The sequence below is a fragment of the Pipistrellus kuhlii genome, unplaced genomic scaffold (assembly GCF_014108245.1).
Source record: "Pipistrellus kuhlii isolate mPipKuh1 unplaced genomic scaffold, mPipKuh1.p scaffold_m20_p_6, whole genome shotgun sequence".
Lineage (NCBI taxonomy): Eukaryota > Metazoa > Chordata > Mammalia > Chiroptera > Vespertilionidae > Pipistrellus > Pipistrellus kuhlii.
Window position 1 is genome coordinate 50,147,131 of NW_023425562.1, and position 21,941 is coordinate 50,169,071.

At 40.9% G+C, this 21,941-nt stretch overlaps 1 protein-coding gene across 1 annotated transcript in view; it reads right to left on the reverse strand.

Annotated features, from left to right (window-relative positions):
• CTNNBL1 (catenin beta like 1) overlaps positions 1-21,941 on the reverse strand; it is a 167,673-nt gene that overhangs the window by 85,478 nt on the left and 60,254 nt on the right. Inside the window, exons 5-9 of the mRNA XM_036418465.1 lie at positions 19,294-19,391; positions 10,204-10,297; positions 7,538-7,629; positions 895-967; positions 601-659 (exon numbers count right to left, since the gene is read on the reverse strand). Of these exons, the coding sequence (XP_036274358.1) occupies positions 601-659; positions 895-967; positions 7,538-7,629; positions 10,204-10,297; positions 19,294-19,391 (416 nt within the window). The remainder of the gene's footprint in view (positions 1-600; positions 660-894; positions 968-7,537; positions 7,630-10,203; positions 10,298-19,293; positions 19,392-21,941) is intronic.

Genomic DNA, 21,941 nt, shown 5'->3' on the forward strand with positions numbered 1-21,941 from the left:
ATCTATTTTCAGTCCTGTTTTTGGAATAGCACAGATGAGATTTGTTAGAAGAAATCTTAACAGTGTTTTCAGAATGCCAGCAGAACAACATTTCAAGTGGATTTACATTTCTTACAATGAACAAATGGCAATTTCCAATATCTCATTCTAGCTCCAGTACCACATCCTTCCCTTCTCTGTGACCTCTACCCCACTGCCCTGGGACCTGTACTCCTTGAACTTATTTGGAAAACAGACTCTGTTTTAGTGGCAGACTGAAAGGAAAGGAAGTGAATTGTCTTGGGAATGGGCCAACTAAAAATAACTTGGTACTCATAGCCCCCAAACATACACTTAAAACAGGAAGCATCTTTTTTGAATTGATAAATATCAAAACAGACCAAGAGAATCCATATGAGATACAGTGATAGCTGATCGTAAAAAGCAAACGACTAAGAAAAGAGGACAATCATGTACCTCCACTGAAACCTCAAACCCAACAACAGACTCCACAGGCCTTGCAACACATGGCTTATTCCTTCCTACAGTTTCCAGCTCCACCTCCCACTTAAAGCAGGGCGTGTATCTTCATGGCAGACAGGAAGCATAAGAATTACTCACGGATAACTGCTGAAGAAGCACATCGATTCCATCCAGCTCCCCAAGCAATTCCCTGTTTTCTAAAAGGGGAAAAAATAGAGGGGGAAAAAAATGAAGCTAACTGTCAGATTTTACAGCCGTCTAACACTGATACATCAGCAAACAAAATCAATACAGCTTGACAGAGTACAAAAGCTGCACAGAGAGCGAGAGGGAGAGCAAGGGGATGCCAAAGGCAAGAGAGCTTGCTGTCATGATCTGAAACAAGCCTAGCTTCTATCCTAACAGAATATCAATACTGAGAGGGAGCCTCACCATCATTGTCCTGGAGCAGTATGGCCAGCACTTCACTACAATACAGTTTGTTGGCATCGAAAGGCATCTTTGCCTGTAAGGAAATAGGAGAAATGAGAAAAAAAAACAACAACATCATTATGGGGCCCTGTTTCCCTCCCCAGCATGAATTTTTCACAAGTACTAGAACCTGAGTTAGAGGAAATAGAAGTTAGAAAGGGAAAAGGCAGGTTAAAAGTAAGGGGGGAAGGAAGAGGGGAGGGCTGCCTCTGCTCTCAAGAACTACATAGTAAAACCATAAATGACAGATGAACACAATGTCTCTCACATTCCTAATGCCCAGGTTTGAATGTCACCACCTCTGGGAAGCCTTCCCAGATCCCCCAATTTGAGTCCAGAGACTACTGTCTAGCACATACTATGTACTCAAAATGTGAACTAGATGAGTAATTGAAATTTTTGAACTTTAAGACTAAACCCTTATCATAAAGCTTTATTCACGAGTTATAATGATAAAATTAGGCTGTAAATTAGTTGACACATTAGAGAAGTTGAAAAGAAAGCAAGTTCGTATTTAGATTAGTTGAGTGTAGTATTTATAACAAAGTAGTGCCTTTGGATTTTTTAATGTTTAAAATTTAATTTGAAATCATAAACCTATCTGCTTGTGTGCCATAATCTGCCTACTATTTAAAAAGGAAACCACATTAAATATGCAGAAATGTGTTAATATTTTAACAGCCAAATTGCTACCCACAATTCTTTGCCTGCTGCATGCTCTGCTACTTGGAGTTCCAGGGGGCACACATCTACTGCAGTGACACTTTTTCATGGCCGTCCACATTGCTGCCTCAGTAGCGAGACTCAAATCTCTCATCATTAACAATGCCCTTTGGATAAAGGTGCAGAGAGGACCAAGCCTCATCAATGTCTTTTTATTTACTGTACCCTTGATCCTTAAAATGCAGGAACATAGACAACAACTGTTAATCAGCAGCAGCCTTGCTACCTCTCCAGGTTTTTTGAAATGACAAATAATCCCTGTATCTGGAAAGGACAGGGGAAGTGTTTATCTTGAAGCTAACACTTCTATCACCTCAGCGCCATTCACAGTTCTGTTTGGACATTGATTTTGTACTTAAGAAGGAAGAGTGGCCCCTAATGAAGCAATGCCGGCACCTTTTCAGCTTTCTGGGCACGTCTCCCTCGTCAAGCCTAAGTGCACCCCACAGGGTTTCAGGAGGCTGACCAGGTATGACCCATCTTAGATTAAAAGATCTGTAAAATGCAAGGACTTACGTGTGCTGACTGCAAGACATGCTCCTTGGGCAAGCTTAAGGCCTTGTTTCAAGAAATTCAGTTAAAGAGCCAGGGTTTAAATGAAATTTGTGGCATGTTTCACTTTAAGGAAAACAGTTTTATAAAAATCAAACCACAGAAGTGAAAAGCCAAGGGGTGAACATGGCCATCAGAATCAAGAATCTGCCAATAGAATTACTTATTCAAATTATTTAAGTTACAAGTATTGCCATTTTAAGAGATTTAAGCCACACCAACTTACATGCTTTTCAAGGGTCAGGGTTCTTGTTTAAAACAAGATACACTTCGCTGAAAGAAGCCCTAAAAAGCAGGCCACTAGAACAATAGCCTTTCCATGATTCCAATGCCTCTTTTATCTTTTATTTGATTTTATAAAAGGTAGTGGATAGATTTTCTCTTTTCCCCCCAACAAATATTTATTGGGCATCTGCTATATGTAAGACAAAGAATTGAACATGACAACACACAGAGGTGAATTTGACATAAACATGAACGTTGTCTATTGTTAAGGCATTAAATTAAATTATAGTACTGAACTAATATTAATTTTATCAAGTAAAGCAGTAACATTAAGAAAAGGACATGGCCCTGGGACCAGACATGGCTCTAGGTCTGACTAATGAGCATGCACTACCTATGTGGCACAAAGTCTGCAGTTCCCAAATTGCATGCCGCAGTACCTGGTGTTAAACTGAACTCACAGGGGCACCACAGGATATTTTCAATTTCCAAGGAAAGCACAGTGACATTTAACATCTGCTCAACTCTACATTAACTACTAAGTCCAGGTGCATTTCTTTTCACGACATCCGATCATTCTGATTTTGGGTTTTGGTGATTGCCATGATAAAAGAACTGTGTGAAATAGGGAAGAGGGTGGTGGTATTCAATCTGATTCCAAGGTTTCAGAAGTTGTACAGAACTGAAAAGGCACACACATCTATCGGTAAGTAACTGTGGTATTTAAGAATTAAATAAAAATATATTGTCTTTTAATTCATGTGTATTGTTTTTTTCAAATGGCACTAAAATGTTAAGACATAAATATGGATTATCAAACTGACCGCACCCAACTACTTAACACATAGGACAGTATATCCTTTCTGCTTCAGGGATGCTATAAAAACAAAATTCTGAGACACTAATGGCACCACGAACTGAGAATGGGCATCGATGACCCAAAGTAACATTTCTTGGTCCCAAGTTTCCTAATCTGTAAAATGGAAATAATAAAATAACATCTCTTGGGGGAGTTACTATGAGAATTATACAAGATATGGAAGTAACTAACAATAGGTACTAAAAGTTTTTCTGATGACTGGAATCAGAAATGTCCACATTAGAATCTCAACTCTAACAATTACTTGCCATTCATATTGGCCAAATTATTCTGTCTCTCTAACTCACTTTCTCTCATGTTAAGTAAAAAACAAATCATAATTTTGTCTTGAGGTGATTAAATAAACTAATATATATTTAATAGGCACCCAAAAGCTGAGTTTCCCTCTGCTTTGGAATTGAGAATTCCTGATTCCCCTCAGAAAATCTGCAGCTTTTGTTGTGTATCACTTCAAGGAGTTTCCAATTTGCCCTAAAGTAAACAAAAATTAAAAAAAAAATCTAACTTCATTTTTCTTCTTAAAATATAGGTCCTTTGAAAAACTGGCATGAAGGAGTGAATAATCTAATGAGAAAGTCAAACTGATTAGGCCCTTCAACTCCCAACGCTGAGCCCAGCAATGCTTCAGACCCCGAAAGGGATGCTTTTGGAAAACAGCCTGGAGAGGAGGTGGCTTTAAAGCTAGCAAGCCCGGCTGTCACAGGCTCTCCCCTGTACTTCCCATGGGTTTGGACAAGGTATCTCCTCTCTGGGATTCTTCCCTCATCTGTAAACTGGGGATACTTGGAGAGTTGTTTATGAGGATCAGAAATAAACTGGTACATATTGTACAGTACATACAGTAACTAGAATAACCCTTTGTACATGATAAATTGCCAATGTACAACACTTACATGGGACAGGGAAAACTTAGTGGTGCAAGTGATGATGATGAAGATAACAGCCAAATCTTTTACACTGATACAAAAGAAATAAACAATGGGCTAGATGGGGAAAGGGGAAAATAATCTTTAATGTCTAGCCAAAGGCAAAAGTCACCAGCCAGAGATGACAGCCTCCAAGATTGCAAATACCAAACTGCCAAATTATGAGGGCATTTAGTCAAAATTAGAAGGAAGGAGAATTCATTTAGCAGCCACAGTCCCTTGGATTTGGCAAAGTAAACCAATGGGACTTGGAACTTCTGGGGCTCTTACTCTATCCAGGAGCCTGGTGATCCGAAACCTTTCAGCTGTCAGAGTAATTACAAAGTCAAGCACAAGTTTATACTCAGCATGCACTAGCCTTGAATAAAATTAAACTTCACCTTTTTGGGAGCTGCTGCTTTTTTGGAAAGTACAAAATAATTATGCTACCACCCGCAGCCAGAAGCTTCAGGTTATTTCTGCAGCTCACCTCTGGTGCCTGGAACACATGGGGCAGGTTCAGACACATCTGCAGCCCCGTACAACTGACAAAGCAGACTGTGGCCTGTAAACTGCCAACTCCTGGTCATCGAGGCTAAGGACCTAGCATTAACCAGTTGTACATGTTGTATAATAAAGCCAAAACTCAACTCATTAGCTCATTTGCTGAACGTTGCAATGTTTTTAAAGCATTGATTTAATTGAGAAACAAAAGGGGAATCTTAATTTTGTTTCTTCAGGGGAAAAAAAATAAAATTTAAGGGTTTTGGTGTCATTTTTAATAGTACATGATATTCTAAGGAATTTGTATTCCCCATGGAAAAATAAGCTATGCTGCAGTGTCTCTCACACTACTGTTACTTGCTTACCTGCTAAACCATTTAATGTAATCATCTGCAATGGATTTCACCCTCATTAGTACAAATTAGTGATTTCATTTAGTGGATGAAGAAATCCAAGCATATCTCTATATATTACTAGATGACCAATACAAAGAGAAATTCATCAATGTGCTACACATTTAATACTATTCAAGGACTACTGAATAAATATACACGATCTACAGTAAAATAGCATGGCTTTACCAAGTAATGTAAATAAATAATCTCGGATGCTGATTCTTATAGATGTCAGCATGTATCAGAATCACTTGATGTTAAGATAGGTTGCTGATTCCACCCCAAGATGGACAGATTCAGGGGGTCTAATAGGATGGGTTCAAGAATTTGTGTTTCCGCCGAGACCAGTTTGGCTCAATGGATAGAGCGTCAGCTTGGGGACTGAAGGGTCCCGGGTTCGATTCCGGTCAAGGGCATGTACCTTGGTTGCGGGCATATCCCCAGTAGGGGGTGTGCAAGAGGCAGCTGATCGATGACTCTCTCTCATCGATGTTTCTAACTCTCTATCTCTCTCCCTTCCTCTCTGTACAAAATCAATAAAATATATTAAAAAAAAAAAAAAAGAATTTGTGTTTCCTTTTTTGAAGGAAAAGTTATTATTTTTTTAAAAATTTATTTATTTTCTTCATTGATTAAGGTATTACATATGTGTCCTTATCCCCTTAATGCCCCCCACCCGACCCCTGCTCATGCCCTCATCCCCTAATGTCTGTGTCCATTGGTTATGCTTATATGCATGCATACAAGTCCTTTGATCTTTCCCCATTTCCCCCACCCTAAGAATGTGTATTTCTGCCCTGACATCATGGCTCAGTGTTTTGAGTGCTGCCTTATGAACTGAGAAGTCATGGTTCAATTTCTGGTCAAAGCACATACCCTAGTTGTGGGCTCAATCCCACTGTGGAGCGTGCAGGAGGCAGCCGATTAATTATTCTCTCTCATAATTGATGTTTCTCTCTCTCCTCTTCCTTCCTCTATGAAATCAATAAAAATATGTATATTTTTAAAAAGAATACTCATTTCTATCAAGCTGCCAGGTGATTCGGATGTTCCTGGTCAGGATGCACACTATGAGAACAATTGGGAGAAGATGCAAATATGACAGAAACTCAGTCATTGCTCTTAAGGAGCTTAAGGGTATTTGGAGTAAGACAATGAGCACAATTAATAAAATTCAAGCCTGCCAAGTGATGAAGAAAAGATGCTCCATGAAGGTAAGTGTCACAGTTATGGGTATATAAATGGGAGAACCCAGATCTGCTAACCCCCTCTGGAGAACCAGTGGGGAGAAAGTAAAATGGTTGCTATTCAAAAAGAAAGATGGTGGTATGGGCTTGGGGCAGGGTGATGCTAGGGAAATGATGCATAAAGGAGTCTGGATGCTTGGATTTTAATTCTAGCTCTATGAATTTGGGCAAGCACTTGATCTCTGTAAGTATCAACTCTTAATTTTTTTATCTGCAATAGAACTTAAAACACTTCCTTCCAATTCTAAAAATGATGGGAGAATACATGAAAGAATAGGGATTTAAGCTGATTAATGAAGAGTATATATAAGCTAAAAATATATGAAAAAGATAGGAGTCATTCCTGGTGGAAGGAGGAGCATGAGCAAAGACAAATACAGAAGTCGAAATAACTTTGACCTTTGCAGAGCAGAGGATAGGTAAAAGAGATGTCTGAAAGATAATAAGGCCAATGTTTCAAAGCTGAGAAATGGAATGGTCAGACAGACCAGGTTAAGGGGCTTTAAAAAATACTGTGTATTTCAATTTTTCACTCACACACACGCGCGCGCACACACACACATATGTGCACAACAAATTTCTGGAAAGATAAATAAAATACTCTTTGCTGCCAAAACCAGTTTGGCTCGGTGGATAGAGCGTTGACCTGGGGACTGAAGGGTCCCAGGTTCGATTCCGGTCAGGGGCATGTACCTTGGTTGCAGGCACATCCCCAGTAGGGGATGTTCAGGAGGCAGCTGACCAATGTTTCTCTCTCATTGATGTTTCTGGCTCTCTATCTCTCTCCTTTCCTCTCTGTAAAAAATCAATGAAATATATATATATTTTTTTAAAATACTCTTTGCTAAGAGTGGCTGCCTCTGGGAGGTGGAACTATAAACAATCAGCAAAGGGGAACTTTTACCTTCAGTTTTATAGCCTCTGTCTCACATGCACTTGTTTGTATTTCTACAACAAGTTTGTAATATTTTCAGAGATATGAAAGTCTATTTTTAAACTGTTTTCTTTTAAAACAAACAAAAGAGGAGAAATAAAGAGTTCATAAGTCAGCACTCAAAAAATTCTCAAACTAGATCATACAAGCCTGAGGATAACAATCAATGCCAAAGACCCAGCGTGTGCCAGGCTCACAGCAGAGAAGTTTGACCTGCCTTCCCACAAAGCCAAGCTTACCTTCAGCCTCTTCAACAGCCACTGCAGAAGACCCTGCTGGGCAGCCTCTGTACACATCTCCGGCCGGAACTCAGCCATGTTTTCCACAATAGCTGAAGGGAGGCAGACACCAGTCATTGGGGAAGACAACTTTGTTCCATCTGCAACAAGCCTGCTTCCCCTGGCAGGCATTTTATTTCTCTTCCTACTTCTCTGTATTCCTCCCAGCCAGATGATGTGTTGTCATTTTTAGATTAACCAGGGAGATGTTATGGGGTTTTTTCCTTCAAGTTATAAGTAAAAGTTATAACTGAAAATGATGGAGTTCACAAAGGAGTAAGCGATAGACTTTCTGTGCTAATAGGGAACAACACTAGAGCAGAACACACAGAGGGTGGATCTTTACTTACGAAGACCCTCTTAGTCTTCATTGTACTAGAATCCGAGAGACTATGACTAAAGAGACAGAGCCTTCATAAAGACTAGGAAAAAAATCAGGAGATGGTGAACCCAGAGTCTTCCTTTCTAGTTTCATCTTTGCCTGGACTTCAAAGGAACTAAGCACAATCTTAACTGAAAAAAATAATGTGCATAGAAGGGGAAAGGCCATGCTGGCAGAGGGAACAGTCTGGTACTCAGAAACAAACATAATTGGTCCCATTCTCTTCAAGAACAGCAAAATTGCTGCTTAATAAAGAAATTAAAAATTAGGAGGCCAAAGAAGTTATTGCATAACTATAATACTAAAAGGGGAGACATTTAAAAAAAAATCATCTATAGTCCCCTTCTAACACATCCAATGCTTTCATTTCACTTCCTCTAGGACCTCTTTCACCCTATATCCCAGAATATCCTATCCTATATACAATAATAAAAGGGTAATATGCAAATTTCTCCTAATGGCTGAATGATCAGGAATGACCGGTTGGTATGACGTACACTGACCATCAGGGAAAAGATGCCTAAAGCAGGAGCTGCTCCCTGGTGGTCGGTGTGCTCCCATAGGGGGAGCCCTGCAAGTCAGGCTGACAGCTGCAAGCACAGCAGTGGTGGCTGGAGTACTCCTGCCTCCTCATCCGCACTAAGGATGTCCAACTGCAGCTCAGATCTGCTCCCTGCCATCAGTCAGACCTCCCCCGAGGGCTCCTGGGCTGACGTCAGCTTAGAGGTATGTCTGACTATCAGCTTAGACCCAATCCCCCAGGGAGCAGGCCTAAGCTGGCAGGTGGGCATCCCTTGAGAGGTCTTGGGCTGCGAAAGGGCTCAGGCCAGGCTGAGGTACCCCACACTGAGTGCGTTTCTGTCAAAATGTACCGGTAATCATATTCAGCCCCAGTGCTACTTGCTCCTATACAGCAATTTGGAGACCCTTCCTCTTCACTTCCACTAACTCCTATTAAATCATCTGTCATCCTCTTTCACCTTTCCCTTTCTGTTCCAGACCACCCCATCAGTCGGCCTAATTCCTTTTTAATCTGCCCCAATGCCTAGCACAGTGACAAACGTCAGGTGCTCAATACGAGAGGGAGGGATGACTGCTGAGCTATTGGTAGGTGACCAAGCTGAAAGTACGTAGACAGATTTCTCCAGATTGCCAGGCTGGTACTTTTTCCATTACATCAGGTCCTTTTAATTAACAGTCAGTTAAGACTTTGATAAGCTTTCCATTCAGCAAAATTCAGCATTAGGCTAACAGATGGCAATGCTAAATTCTGGCTAGGGCAAGCCCCCAAATTACTGATTATTGTGTTCTCTCTCTTCTTACTCCCTAGGTACTCCCTTCTTCCTCCTTCTTTATGATAATCTTCACGAAAGAGAGTATAAAACTACAAGAGAAATCTGTGCCAGACACAAAAGAGCTGAGAGAAAATCTAATCTCATCAAACTTTCTGCTTCTGCTGGGCCTCGTTCATTTCTCAAGCTCTACTTACAGATATGTCACTTATGGCTTTATTCGACAGCGTCTAGTGATAAAGAGGACTACCCAAAAGCAGGATTTTAAATAGGCTACTGGTTTGGCACTTTACAGGGTGGAAGCCTGGGGAGGTGTAGGAGGGAAACCCTACAGAGGAATTTACTTCAATGGACACATAATGAAGGGGCAGCCAAGTTACCGGCAATATTGCAACCCACAGTTTACATGGCAAACTGCACATAAGGAAAGGAAGAAACACTAACTCTCAAATAAAATGTCCTATAAAGATACACAGTTGTTCAAATGTTTGTAGTTCCAGTGAAGGGAAGAAAAAAACAACATAAGAAGACTAAAAAATTGTTTAAAAAAAAAATATATATATATATACATATACATATATATCTATATATATAGATATATATATACATACACACACACACACACACACACACACACACACATATATATATATATATATTCCCCCCCCCCCCCCATAGACTTCATCTTAACTTTTAAAGGCAAGAACCTGCTAAAAGAAGCCAGCGGTTTGCAGGAAGGTGCATTTCTGCTTTTATTACCTGCAAGCCAAACCAAAGCTGCAGTTATATGAAATTTACACAAGGGTCTTCATTTCTGAAAAGGCAGTTTGGGAGCAGACGGAAAGAAAACACTACTGCTGCTGACTCTATTATGGAGGAGGAAGGGAAATGAGCACTAAGCCCCAGAACAAACACAAAGAGACCCGGAGAATGCTGGTTGCCCTTGCCCTTACCCAGAGTGTTGTGCACGCCGTCTGCCTCTTCCTTCACAGACTCATCCAGGCGCTCCAGATTCTGCACGAGCAGGGCTACCACTTGTCCGTCCACCTTCAGCCATGAGGAAGCAAAAGGAGAGAGGGATACATGTCACAAAATAGTACTCACTTCTCTACTGAAGGAACAAGTAAATAACTAGCCGCCTATGGTTTAGTGCGTGCTCCTCCATCCCATTATCCTTGAGCGTGAAGTGACTCTGAGGCAGGCATCATTCTTCCTAACTTAAGACTGAAGCTTAAGGAGACCAAGTAAAATTCAAGGTTACAAAGTGATGAGTGACAGTACTAGTACACCTGGCCTGCTGAAATCAAGTTCAAGTTCTTTCTACCTTCCTGTGGTATTTAAAGCACCTTCCAAAAATGCCATCTGAAGTCAGGTCAACAGTTCGCTTAAGTCAAAGCATGCTTCTAGGCCATAGGACCAAGAGAGGGTTAGTTGATAGGTTACTAGCCATACTTTATAGTGGCCTCAAAATTTAGGGTTAAACTCAAAACATTCCTAACTTCCCATGCTAAGCTTTTATGAAACTATTACTTCTGATGAATTTCTAATTCCTTTTTGAAAAGAGTATTAATATAATAAAATGCCTTATATTGATATTACATAAGTAAGCAATTATATTTCTCTCATAATTTGATTCACACAACTCTTAGAAGAACCTTTCAGTATAGCCACATCATACAGCTGATATTCAAGAGATAAATGACTTAGCCAAGCTCACACGGCTACTGAGCAGTGAAACCAAAAGCAAAACCAAGCTCCCTTCTTAGGTGAAATAATGCTTATACTACCTCACTCGACCTTCTGGCACAATTTTAGGTTTGGGGGAGACTGCCCTCCAGGTAACCCTGAGGTAAAATAAGAAGGGGCAACTAAGAAAATACCTAATCTTCAAGAAGTGACTACATATCTGGTAATACATTTCTAAGTAGTAGCCAATAAGTAAATCTGTACAGAAAGATAAGATCTCTCTTGTTGTCTGTTTCATCACTAGGACATGAAAATAAGTTGTAAAGATTAAGTGAATATATGTGACATGCCTTTCCCTGGGTCTGGGTCAAAAATTAAGGTGTGAGTTAGAATCTAGCCCTTTATCCATTCTTATACCTGAGTATTCACTGCTCATCTTCCACAGGCTAAGAAAAACTAAAGTTCTTGGAAGACAGGCACCTCGTCCTCATTCACCTTGGTATACTCTTCAAAGCCTAGTGCAATGCTATACCTAGCAGATGCTCAGTAAGTTTTGCTAAATTTATATATATATATATATATATATATATATATATATATATATATATATATATATTAGTTTTGCTAAATTTAAATAAATTGATAAAAGACTTCTCCATTTACTCTCATGTAGCCATCCAAAGTCATAAAGCTTGTGGCAGAAGTGACCAGCTCTGGGACCCTATTTTCCCCCTTCATACACTATAACTTTGGTGAGGGAAAGAGAAAGGAGAGAGAAGGAAATGGTCTCATTCAACTGACCCTTCCTGAGTACTGTGTTTAAGGCACACTATAGACACCAATGCAAACTGAGCCTGAGGATAAAACAATGGCAACAGAGATGGATCTTGAAATAAGACTTCTACTCTTTCTTGTGAGACTTAAGGGAAACATCTAGATTGCGGAGAAGGGGGCTGAAATTACTAATTTGCAACACCTGAATCACAAACGAAGTAGATTTTTTTCTAGGATCTCTTTTATGCCCTGGTATGAGGAACAATGTAAACACTAACTGCACATTTGAGGGGATAATGATGCCAAAATTGAGAGCACCCATAAATAAATACAAGGAAGAGCTGTTTCCCCCTCTTATATGAAAGATATACACAAGCTTGCTCTCAAATAGCATGGCTAGCAAAAGCTTCATCGAAGAAATCCACTGCAATGTTTTCCTTAATTAATTGGACAATTTGGGCATGCGAAAGAAAACACAAAAACATCTGGGGGGAAAAGATGAACCATGTCACAATTTGTTTTTCCACAAATCACCCTGATTGACCTATAATCTCCCTGAATCCTAAAGCAGCAGACACTGCAACTCCACTGGGTATCACACTGCTTGTCAGTTGTGCAAACTGCTTCACCAGGTTTAGTCGCTTACTGCTGCTTTATCTGCACTACTGCCCTCCCTTTCCTTGGTTCTTAGTCATGTTTCCCATCTCTGCTGTCTAGAAAGTGGTGGGGACAGTGGTAGTAAGCAACACATTCAAATCCCAGGACTGAATGGTTATGAAAAATGGGTGTCTGGCCAGAGGAAAATTTTTTTGCTTGCCACACAAATCTAACTTCTAACAGAGGGCCTTTTTAAGCTTGCAAAGTGTGAAACTTTATGTTTAGCGGGACTAAGTGCAAGTTTATCTGAGGTCAAAGCCATCAAAACACATTTAGCGCAGAAACCCTTGGAAAAATATTTATATTATGCATAGCTCTGATATCACCTAGTAAGAACATAAATTAGCATTCTGTTTTACTCTCTCTAACCCCTTGGTTCTACCACCTTCATGCCTATTTTTGGAACTGTGACTAAATCTGAAACTAAAAACAAATCCTGCTTAGGGATTGAAACATTAAAGGTTGTTCAGCCAGAGCAACCCTAGCCTTGGAAATCATTACTGTTTAAGCCTGATGTTTTCTGATAAGTTCCTGGTTATTTCTGCTTATTACTAGGTCTCCCCAACAATACTGCAGCAGGCCCTATGAGATAAATTTCAAGGACATGATCAGACATCCTTTTCCACTTGACCAGAAAGAATGGATACAAGAGAAAAGGAAAAAATAAAAAAGGGACAAACGGGGTTTGAGGGAATAATTTCATATCTTGCACAATCTGCCAATAGGCTTCTCAAGAGCTTAACTGGAGTTTTTCTACTGAGTAAGAGTTCTGGAAATTTTTTATTTTAAAAACAATACCACACACACACACTGAATCTTGATTAAGCATTAAGTTTTAAGTAAAAATATAATATGGCCATAATGCAAAATTTATCCTGTTGCAACCTACCTAATAATATTTTAGTTTCCACTCTTGCCCCTCCAATCCATTATCTACACAGTTGTCAAGAGTGGTCTTTTTATTTATTTACTAGAGGCCTGGTGCACAAAATTCATGCGGGGTGAGGGAGGGGGTAGGGTGTCCCTCAGCCCAGCCTGCACCCTCTCCAAACTGGGACTCCTCAGAGGATGGCCTGATCCCTGTAGGCCTAAATCAGCAGCTGGACATCCCTCTCATAATCTGGAACTGCTGGTTCCTAACCACTCACCTGCCTGACTGCCTGATTGCCCCTAACCTGCCAGCCTGATAGTCCCCTAACTGCTCCCCTGCTGGCATGATTATCCCCAACTGCCCTCGCCTGCTGGCCTAATTGCCTCCAATTGCCCTCCCTTGCTGGTCCAATCACCCCCAATTGTCTTCCCCTGGCTGCCTGACTGCCCCCCAACTACCCTCCCCTGGTGGCCTCATCACCCCCAACTGCCTTCCTCTATGGGGCTGAGGGGACTGGAGGACTGAGGTTGGATGAGGCAAGGCTGAGGGGATGAGGAGACTGGGGGACTGAAGTGGATGAAGTGGGGCTAAGGAAATTGGGGGACTCTGGTTAGATGAGGCATGTGGCACCTGCCACCCCTCAGAGGGCTGAGGGGACTGGGTACCACCATCTTGTGGCTGTGGGTGCTGCCATCTTGTGAGGGTGTAACAATTAGCATATTCCCTCTTTATTGGCCTGGGTGCCACCATCTTTGTAAGGGGGTGATAATCAATTAGCATATTCCCTCTTTATTAGACAAGATTTGTTTGTTTATTTTATTAATCCTCTCCCAAGGATATTTTTTTCCATTGATTTTTAGATATAGTGGAAAGGAGGGAGGGAGAGGAAAGGAGAGAGAAATATCCATGTGAGAGAGACACATCAATTGGTTGCCTCCTGCACGTGCCTTGACAGGGGCCAGAGATCCCCTTGACTAAGAGGAGTCGAAACAGAGACCCGAGGGTGCATGGGCTGGCATTCTAACCATTGAGCAACACTAGCCAGGGCAATACTGGTCTTTTAAAAATGTTAGGTCTGTTTATGTTATATTCCCTGCTTATGATCCTCCAATTACTCCCCTTCACACTGGCCATTTCACCCAAACTTACTACCAAGGCCTAAAAACCCCAGAGTGGCCTGGCCCTGACTGTGCTCTTTCTCCTTATCCCAGCTATGTGGTAATAGTACAGGCCTTTTTTCTGTTCCTCCACTATGTCAAGCTCATTCCTGCCTTAGGGCCTTTACACTTGTCCCATCTTGCCTTGGTCATCCTGATGGCTGTTTTCTTCCTGTCATCCAGAACTCAGGTCTTTCCCAACTACCTAATCCAATGTGATTTCCCAGTCACGCTACATCTTATCACTCTATTTTAATTCTCTATGTAACAGAGAATCACTATCTGTTTCTTGTTTACTTACCGTTTCTCCCTGCACTAGAATATTAGCTCCACAAAAGTACACTTTGTCAGTCTTGTTCACTGCTATATACCCATAGAATTGAGAATATACCAAGCACTCAATAAACATTTAGTGAATGAATGAACAAATGAATTTTGCCTGGGAACAAATACAGATAAAGCTGAGGCTGTTAACATAAATGGAAAAGGACAAACATGACAGAATCCAGAAATTTATGAAAGTGCCCTTAGAACAGTGGTTCCCAACCTTTTTTTTTGGCCATGCCCCACCTAAGCATCTCTAAAATCCTGGTTGCCCCCACCTCCAGGACATATAATTATTATTATTCAAAGAGTGAATTCCTATTCTCATGGAGGACGCCTAACAGGCCATTAACTTGGTCTAAACAAGCTCCCAAAGAACATGGCATCCATGAAAGACAAAAATAAAAGACAGCTGAAGTTCTGAGGAAGAAATTACTAAGAAATTGTTAAATAATAATATGAAGTGAGATGAAAAAGTAGCAAATAAAGTTTCAAAACATATAATAGAGAACTGAAATACATAAATATGTCACAATATATATTTATATACTGTATTTGAGGCCCCTGGAACCATAAGAAATGCAAAAATTCACTGTTAATAACTCATTCTCGAATTGTTTCGAGAATGAGTTATTAACAAAACTCCCCCACTGTGGGGCGTGTGCCCCACTTTGGGAAACACTGTCTTAAAGGAACTCAAAACCTGCCAACCTGAACAGCAACCTGCATCGACAACCAGCAAACACCAAACCAACACAGGCCTTCAAATAAAGTTGGGTTAATTGAGAGCAAAATTGGGTACAGCGAGCAAGCCCCTGGCTCTCTACATGAAGGCCACTTTGAGATTAAACTAATTTTTGTTTGATTATTTTTTTGTTTTTGTTAATCCTCACCTGAGGACTAATTTTTCCAAAGATTTTCTTAGAGAGAGTGGAAGGGAAGGAGGGAGAGGGAGAGAGAAACATCAACGTGACAGAGACACATCCATCGGTTGCCTCCCACATCCACCCTGGCTCGGGTTGGAGATCCTGCAACCTAGGTACATGCCTTGACCAGGAACTGAACCCAAGACCTTTGGTCTGGGACTAATACTCTAACTACTGGTAAAACCAGCTCTTTATAGCAAATGGTGGCTCCTAGCCACCCTGACCAGCTTCCCGGACCAGCCACATTCCCACTGCCTCTGGCTGTGACCCCTCCAACCATCCCGACATTAAAGCCTCCCCACAGAGGCCAATACCTGCAGCACTTCTGTCCCTCCTGACTCCTCCCCAGCAAAAGTGATTGCTCCTTCCTCATTTCCCAGAGGCTTGAATCTCTCACAACCATTCTTAATATACTGCCTTGTGTTATCACTTATTTCAACCTTTTTTAAAAAACTAACCTCTATCCTACCATGTCTTATCTAGGCCCACATCCTTTAAAGGGTTTTTCTTTTATTTATTTTTTTATGCTAAATGTTTTTTGAACATCTGTTGAAATAAAAATAATGTTTGTGGTAGAAGTTGACATTTACTAAGTATTTCATATGTGACTTTATGAAGATAATGCTCAACATTTATTGGGTGTTCATACTATGCCAGGCTCTGTTCTAAATCCTATCAAATATCTTATTTATTCCTCACTTCAGCCCTGTGCAATAGGTACTCCTACTGTTAACCCCATTTTACAGAAGAAACTGAGTACAAAAGGCTAGGCAACTTTCCCGAGGACACACAGCTGGCAAGTGACAGAGCTGCCACTCTCGTGCCAGGAATCACAATTCAGGGAAGACAAGCTTATAAACAGATGTCTATAAGCCAAGGTGACAAGTGCCAAGATGTACAAAATGCTAGGGGAACACAAATTCTGCTGAGGTGATGAGTCTGAAAAAAACAACAACAAAAAAAAAACCCCACAAAAACCTCAGAAGAGAAGAGGTAAGGTTTAAGTTAGACTTTAAAGGATGAGCAGGTGTATTGTGGTAGCCCAGGAAAAGCAAGGCTTACCAAGCTGAGACAGGTGTGAGCAAAGGCCTGGGACTGCCAAGCACTAGCAAGTAGAAAAATGACTGTTAATTTAATCACATCTCTCAAGGAGTCCAAAGTCTTTTTCAGAGGTATGCCAGAGAACTGCCATCAAAGCAAATATACTTGCATTTACTACTCTTCAGAAAAGAGTCTATTTCCCAGGCTACCAAGTCAACTTGTTATAAAGCACAAATATTCACCTTTTGCGTAAGTTATATCAATGGGTGTGTACCAAATTTTAAACTCCAAAGACGCTCAAGAATGCCAGGGCAGCACTCTCTGCCCACACAAATGTGCTCTTCTATTGCTTAGGACTTCCAGCTGGGAAAAAGACCAAGGCAATAACTGCAAACTGCACACCATAAATTCTGCTACATGCCCTCTAGCCTCTGCTCATGCAATCCCAGGCCTCTGATATTGGCCCCAAATTAAAACTGCAAAGACAACTCAACCCTTATAATATGAGAATACTTATTAAACATCTTCCTGAATGCAGCACAAGGGCAGAAAAAAAAAAAATGGAAGACCACCCACTGATTCTGCTCTCTAATATTTACTGATGGCTTCTGACTGGCTGCAAACAAATAATATATGGGAGTCTGGGAATGTTCCATTGTTTGTGATTCACACCAGCCTGACCATTATAAAGCTATAAAAGTCAAAATCTTAATATAATAATAAAAAACCCCCACCTAAACAAAACAAACAGAATACCCTATGTAGCAGCTATGTAATGGCTCCCCAGACTGAGAATGAACTATTTCTTCCCAACAAACAATAAAATCTTCAAGGTCCAGCGTTTGTTTGTTGGCGGGCTCGGCAACACAGAAAACACAAAGAGAGCTTTTGTGTGAACTGCTATTTCTGAGTATGTTTTACAGGCAGCAGGCAGGCTAGCCGTTCCTCTCTCGTCTCCTCTATTCACACAGGCAAAGGACGGTAATTAAAGTCAGCCCGGGGACCAAGCAGGAAGGCTCATTCAGGGCCACTGTAATTAACCTAGGTAAGGCTACGCAAACGACACTATGGAGACACAGTGAAGAAGCAAGCACCACAGCCTTTCTTCTGATGCGCCTCAAAACAAAAGGATACCCCACATCATGCTCTTCTTTCTGAAGAAAAATAAAGTTCCTGAATTCCACAAAAGTGGAAGTTCGCTGTAGGAAGAAAGAATATGGCAGTGGGAATTTTCATCACACTAAGTCACAAATGGTCCTGCTGGACTCCAGCCTTGCTCTTTATAAGAGAGTTCTTCATATCCAGTGGGTTCACAACCCCTTCATTCACACCAAATGCCAGCAGTGAGCACAGCCTGGAAAATTTCTAGTTTAAGGACCTTGAGGGAGAAAGGGTGAGAAAGGGGTGGGCAGTGTAACAATGAGACCTCAGAATCCCTTGGGACCCCAATCCCAACCATTCTGATTCAGTAGGTCTTAGACTGGGCCTTACAAGCATGCCAAATCAATCTAGTAGTACAAGTGGCTGCAGAGACCTATGATAAACTCTGCAAATTGTATCAAAACCAGCACTGCCTTCCTACCTGACAGAAAAGATGAGATAACAGAAAGGAAGGAAAATCAGCCGAGCCCTGAGGAGGTTGACAGCTCAGTGGGTGGACAGAAATCCACGGGAACAATCAGGGTAAGAGGCTGGACTAGACTCACTTCTGCCATGGCCAGCGGTGGTGCCTTTTCAGCCTCTGAGCCCTCTCTGATCACAGGCAAGAGAAGGACACTGGTGTGGTGGGAAAGGACTTCGGTGGATCAAAAGAGGCTGACTCTAATCTCAGCTGTTGCAGGGACCAGCAGTATAGCCCAGTGAAAGCCTTTCTTTCTCTATTTTCCACACGGGTAAATGCGGCGATGGGTCTATTGGTTCACCTCACATATAAACTCCCTTTGATTGGTTGCTGCCTGGAACAATAGTTGAGGCAGAATCTGAGGCCTTGCCAAGGCTCCACCAAAAAGAAGGCCTGTCAACTGGCCCTGTCTTCTGCAGGCAGGGCTGCAACTCTGGCCTGGGTGTGCCCGAAGGTTTCTTCTTATTTTTTACATTCTCCTAATCCCTGTCTATGAAATAAGTAATAATGATACATGTTCTACCCTCATTTGGAATTATGAAGGCCAGAGGAGAAAAGAAACACCCACAAAAACTTTTTGTGAAAAGGTCAGTAGCAACACAGTTGAGTGTAGAGCAACAGGAACATGGAGTCAAAGGGAACAGAGGTTCAAATCCCAGTTGAGTGACTACAGGCAAGTTGTTTTGTCTCTCTATACCTCAATCTTAGAGCTGTAAAGGGGAATAACAGAATAATACTCCCCTGAGAGGATATGGCGAGAACTACAATGTTAAACCTCTATAATCCCTCCCCTAACATAGTTCCAAAGAACTAAGTATCCCATAGACTGCATTTCTATTTTTTTTTTTTTTTACTCTCCTCACCTAGTCCAGCCTTGCCTCAGAGCTCTACCTGATACCCAGATGGTGCCACTCACAGAGACAGTGGTGTTGATGATGTCAACACCTCAAACAAGCCTGCAAACCCCAGAGGAATGTGCAACTTACCAGAGCATCGATGAGTACTTCTGCTCCCTCTTCACTCTCATGGAGGGTATCTATATCTGTTAATTCCTGAAGCAAATCAACCACAGCTATGGACACATGTGAAAAATGTTAAGGTTATCACTGAAACACTACAGGCATTTTACTAAAACATTTGGTTCCTTCCCATTTCCTTCTCAATGGCTTCATCCCTATTTACCTTTAACACACTCTGGTTTTATTAACATCTCTTCAACAGGGTTCTACTCACAGAGAGTGTTCAATAAATGTTGTTAACGGACAGTCTCTTTCCTATGTTGCCTTCCTGGCAACTTATTCCATAGGTTCACTGTATTTTTAAAAATTTCAAATATGATCACTTGGAGGTTGCCTTTCCAGTGAGAAACACCATTAGCCTTATCTCATAATTTAAATTCTTGGAACTCAGTATACTCTTAACTACCTTATACAGTTCACCTTCAAAGGCAGTAATGATTTCTAAGATGACATAGCTGGTATCTTCAGAGACCAAGTCATGACCAAATAGATTTAAATGTAAAGGGAAGTATTAACACTGGGCTGTGCTAGTGTAGACCCCACCATCCTCCCTTTTCCTCAAATACCATGCTGCTTTGGACACAAAAGAAATGTAAACAATGAAAATTGAACATGAGGCAAAGATGGAGAAAAAGAGGAACATATAAGCGAATGAAAACATGAAGCAGAGAAAAAAGAAATTATGTTTGAAAACTGGAAGCCAGAACTAAACTAAGTTTCTCTTCCCTCACCTTGAACACACACACACACACACACACACACACACACACACACACAAACTTGCTCCATCAACCTTTGTTTACTGAATGCCTATGATGAATAATGCACTGTGACTATGACAAAGGCAAATTTATTCTTCATTCTGGGCCTCAGTTTCCTCACCATAAAATGAAACAATTAGGTAATCAGAGATATTTAAAAAATTATGCACCACAGGAAATTACTAACATGTAACAAATGAAGAATACAGAAACATTAACTGCAGATGTTTTGAAAAAGCAGCAATCAACTTGAACTGGGAAATCAAGAATTGATATTTAAAACAGAGTAGTCAGAAAACTGGCAACTAAAAGATGAGGCCAGGAAAACAGGAATAAAAGCAGAGAGATTAGAATGTACCAGATTAGAATGTACAAAGGCATATAAAGAGAAGAAATGGAATAGGAGGGAAAGATAAAAGCTTAATGATAACTATATAATGAGATGTAGGCAAGCCTCAGATGGTGGCTGCTCAGCGGCCCAAGACTCAGATAATCAGGGCCAGCAGAGACTTGCACTGCTGGCAGTGGCGGCAGCAGAGGTGTGATGGGGCATCGCCTTCTCCTGATTGAGGGCTCTGAGAGGGGGCAGCCCGGGCTGAGGGATTCCCCCTCCAGTGCATAAATTTTTATGCACCGGGCCTCTAGTATTAACAATAATGAGAGAACTTTCTAACTGCCAACTGACATTCTAGGTATTTCATGAACTTTTTTTTCTGGGGGAAAAATTATTTGAAAGTTCATTTTGTTCATCAATAACTGTCCAGCTGACTATGAAAAAGAATTAAGGTTCCTATGTCTTATTCTTTCACTCATTAAAGTCATATTTGCCCGAAACATAGGAGTGCTATAAAACTTAAGTGTGACCCAGACAGCAAGGCTCAGTAGTTGAGCACTGACTCATGAACCAGGAAGTTTCGGTTTGATTCTTGGTCAGGACTCATGTCTGGGTTGTGGGCTCAATCCCCAGTAGAGGTGCGTAGGAGGCATCCAATTAATGATTCTCTATCATCATTTATGTTTCTACCTCTCCCTCCCTCTCCCTTCCTTTCTGAAACCAATAAAAATATTTAAAAAAAAATAAATTTGACAATGGCTGTGGTTTTATATAGAAATATGATAAATGTCTAACTTTTACCAAAGTTTTTTCTTATAATATTCCAGTGTACAGGGGTGGGCAAAAGTAGATTTAGAGTTGTTCATATGGAAAATAATTAATAAATTATAATACAAGAATAAACTTTGTTTCACATACAACTGTAACTCACAAGCCTGCTTTTGCTCACCTCTGTATATCTCCTCTCCTGCCTCAGCTGAAAAGTCAAATAATAAATGAGTTACCAGCTACCAGATCTGGTAAACATCTCATCAATCCTACCATTAACTGATTTGACATAAATTCCCAACTTTCACCAAATAGCATTTCAGCAAGGCAGTAATGAGTCCATAAGTGTAATCATCAGCTCCTGGGTAATATAATATGACATTTGAAGGTCATTTGAAGACCAGAAAGAAGAGTAAGAATGAAAACTACAGATAGACAGATGAATCCTCAATGTTGAGAAAATTCAGCATGGCCTGCCACCCATCCAGCATTTCCTCACAAGCAGACTCTGGGCATCGGTGATAGGTTTTCCCCCTGTAGTTACAATTTCATTTCACGAGGTAAAAGGCTCTCCGGTCTAAGTATAATAGGAAAACAGAGAGCCTGTCTCTCTGTGAATTACTAAAACACAGTTTTTGATAGCCTATTTTGTCATGTCAGTAGAAAGACCACCCAACTTACTCCCTTTGTACCTGTCCACTACTGGGGCAATAAGCTAGTATAATAAGAAGTGAAGTCGAAAAAACCAGCGG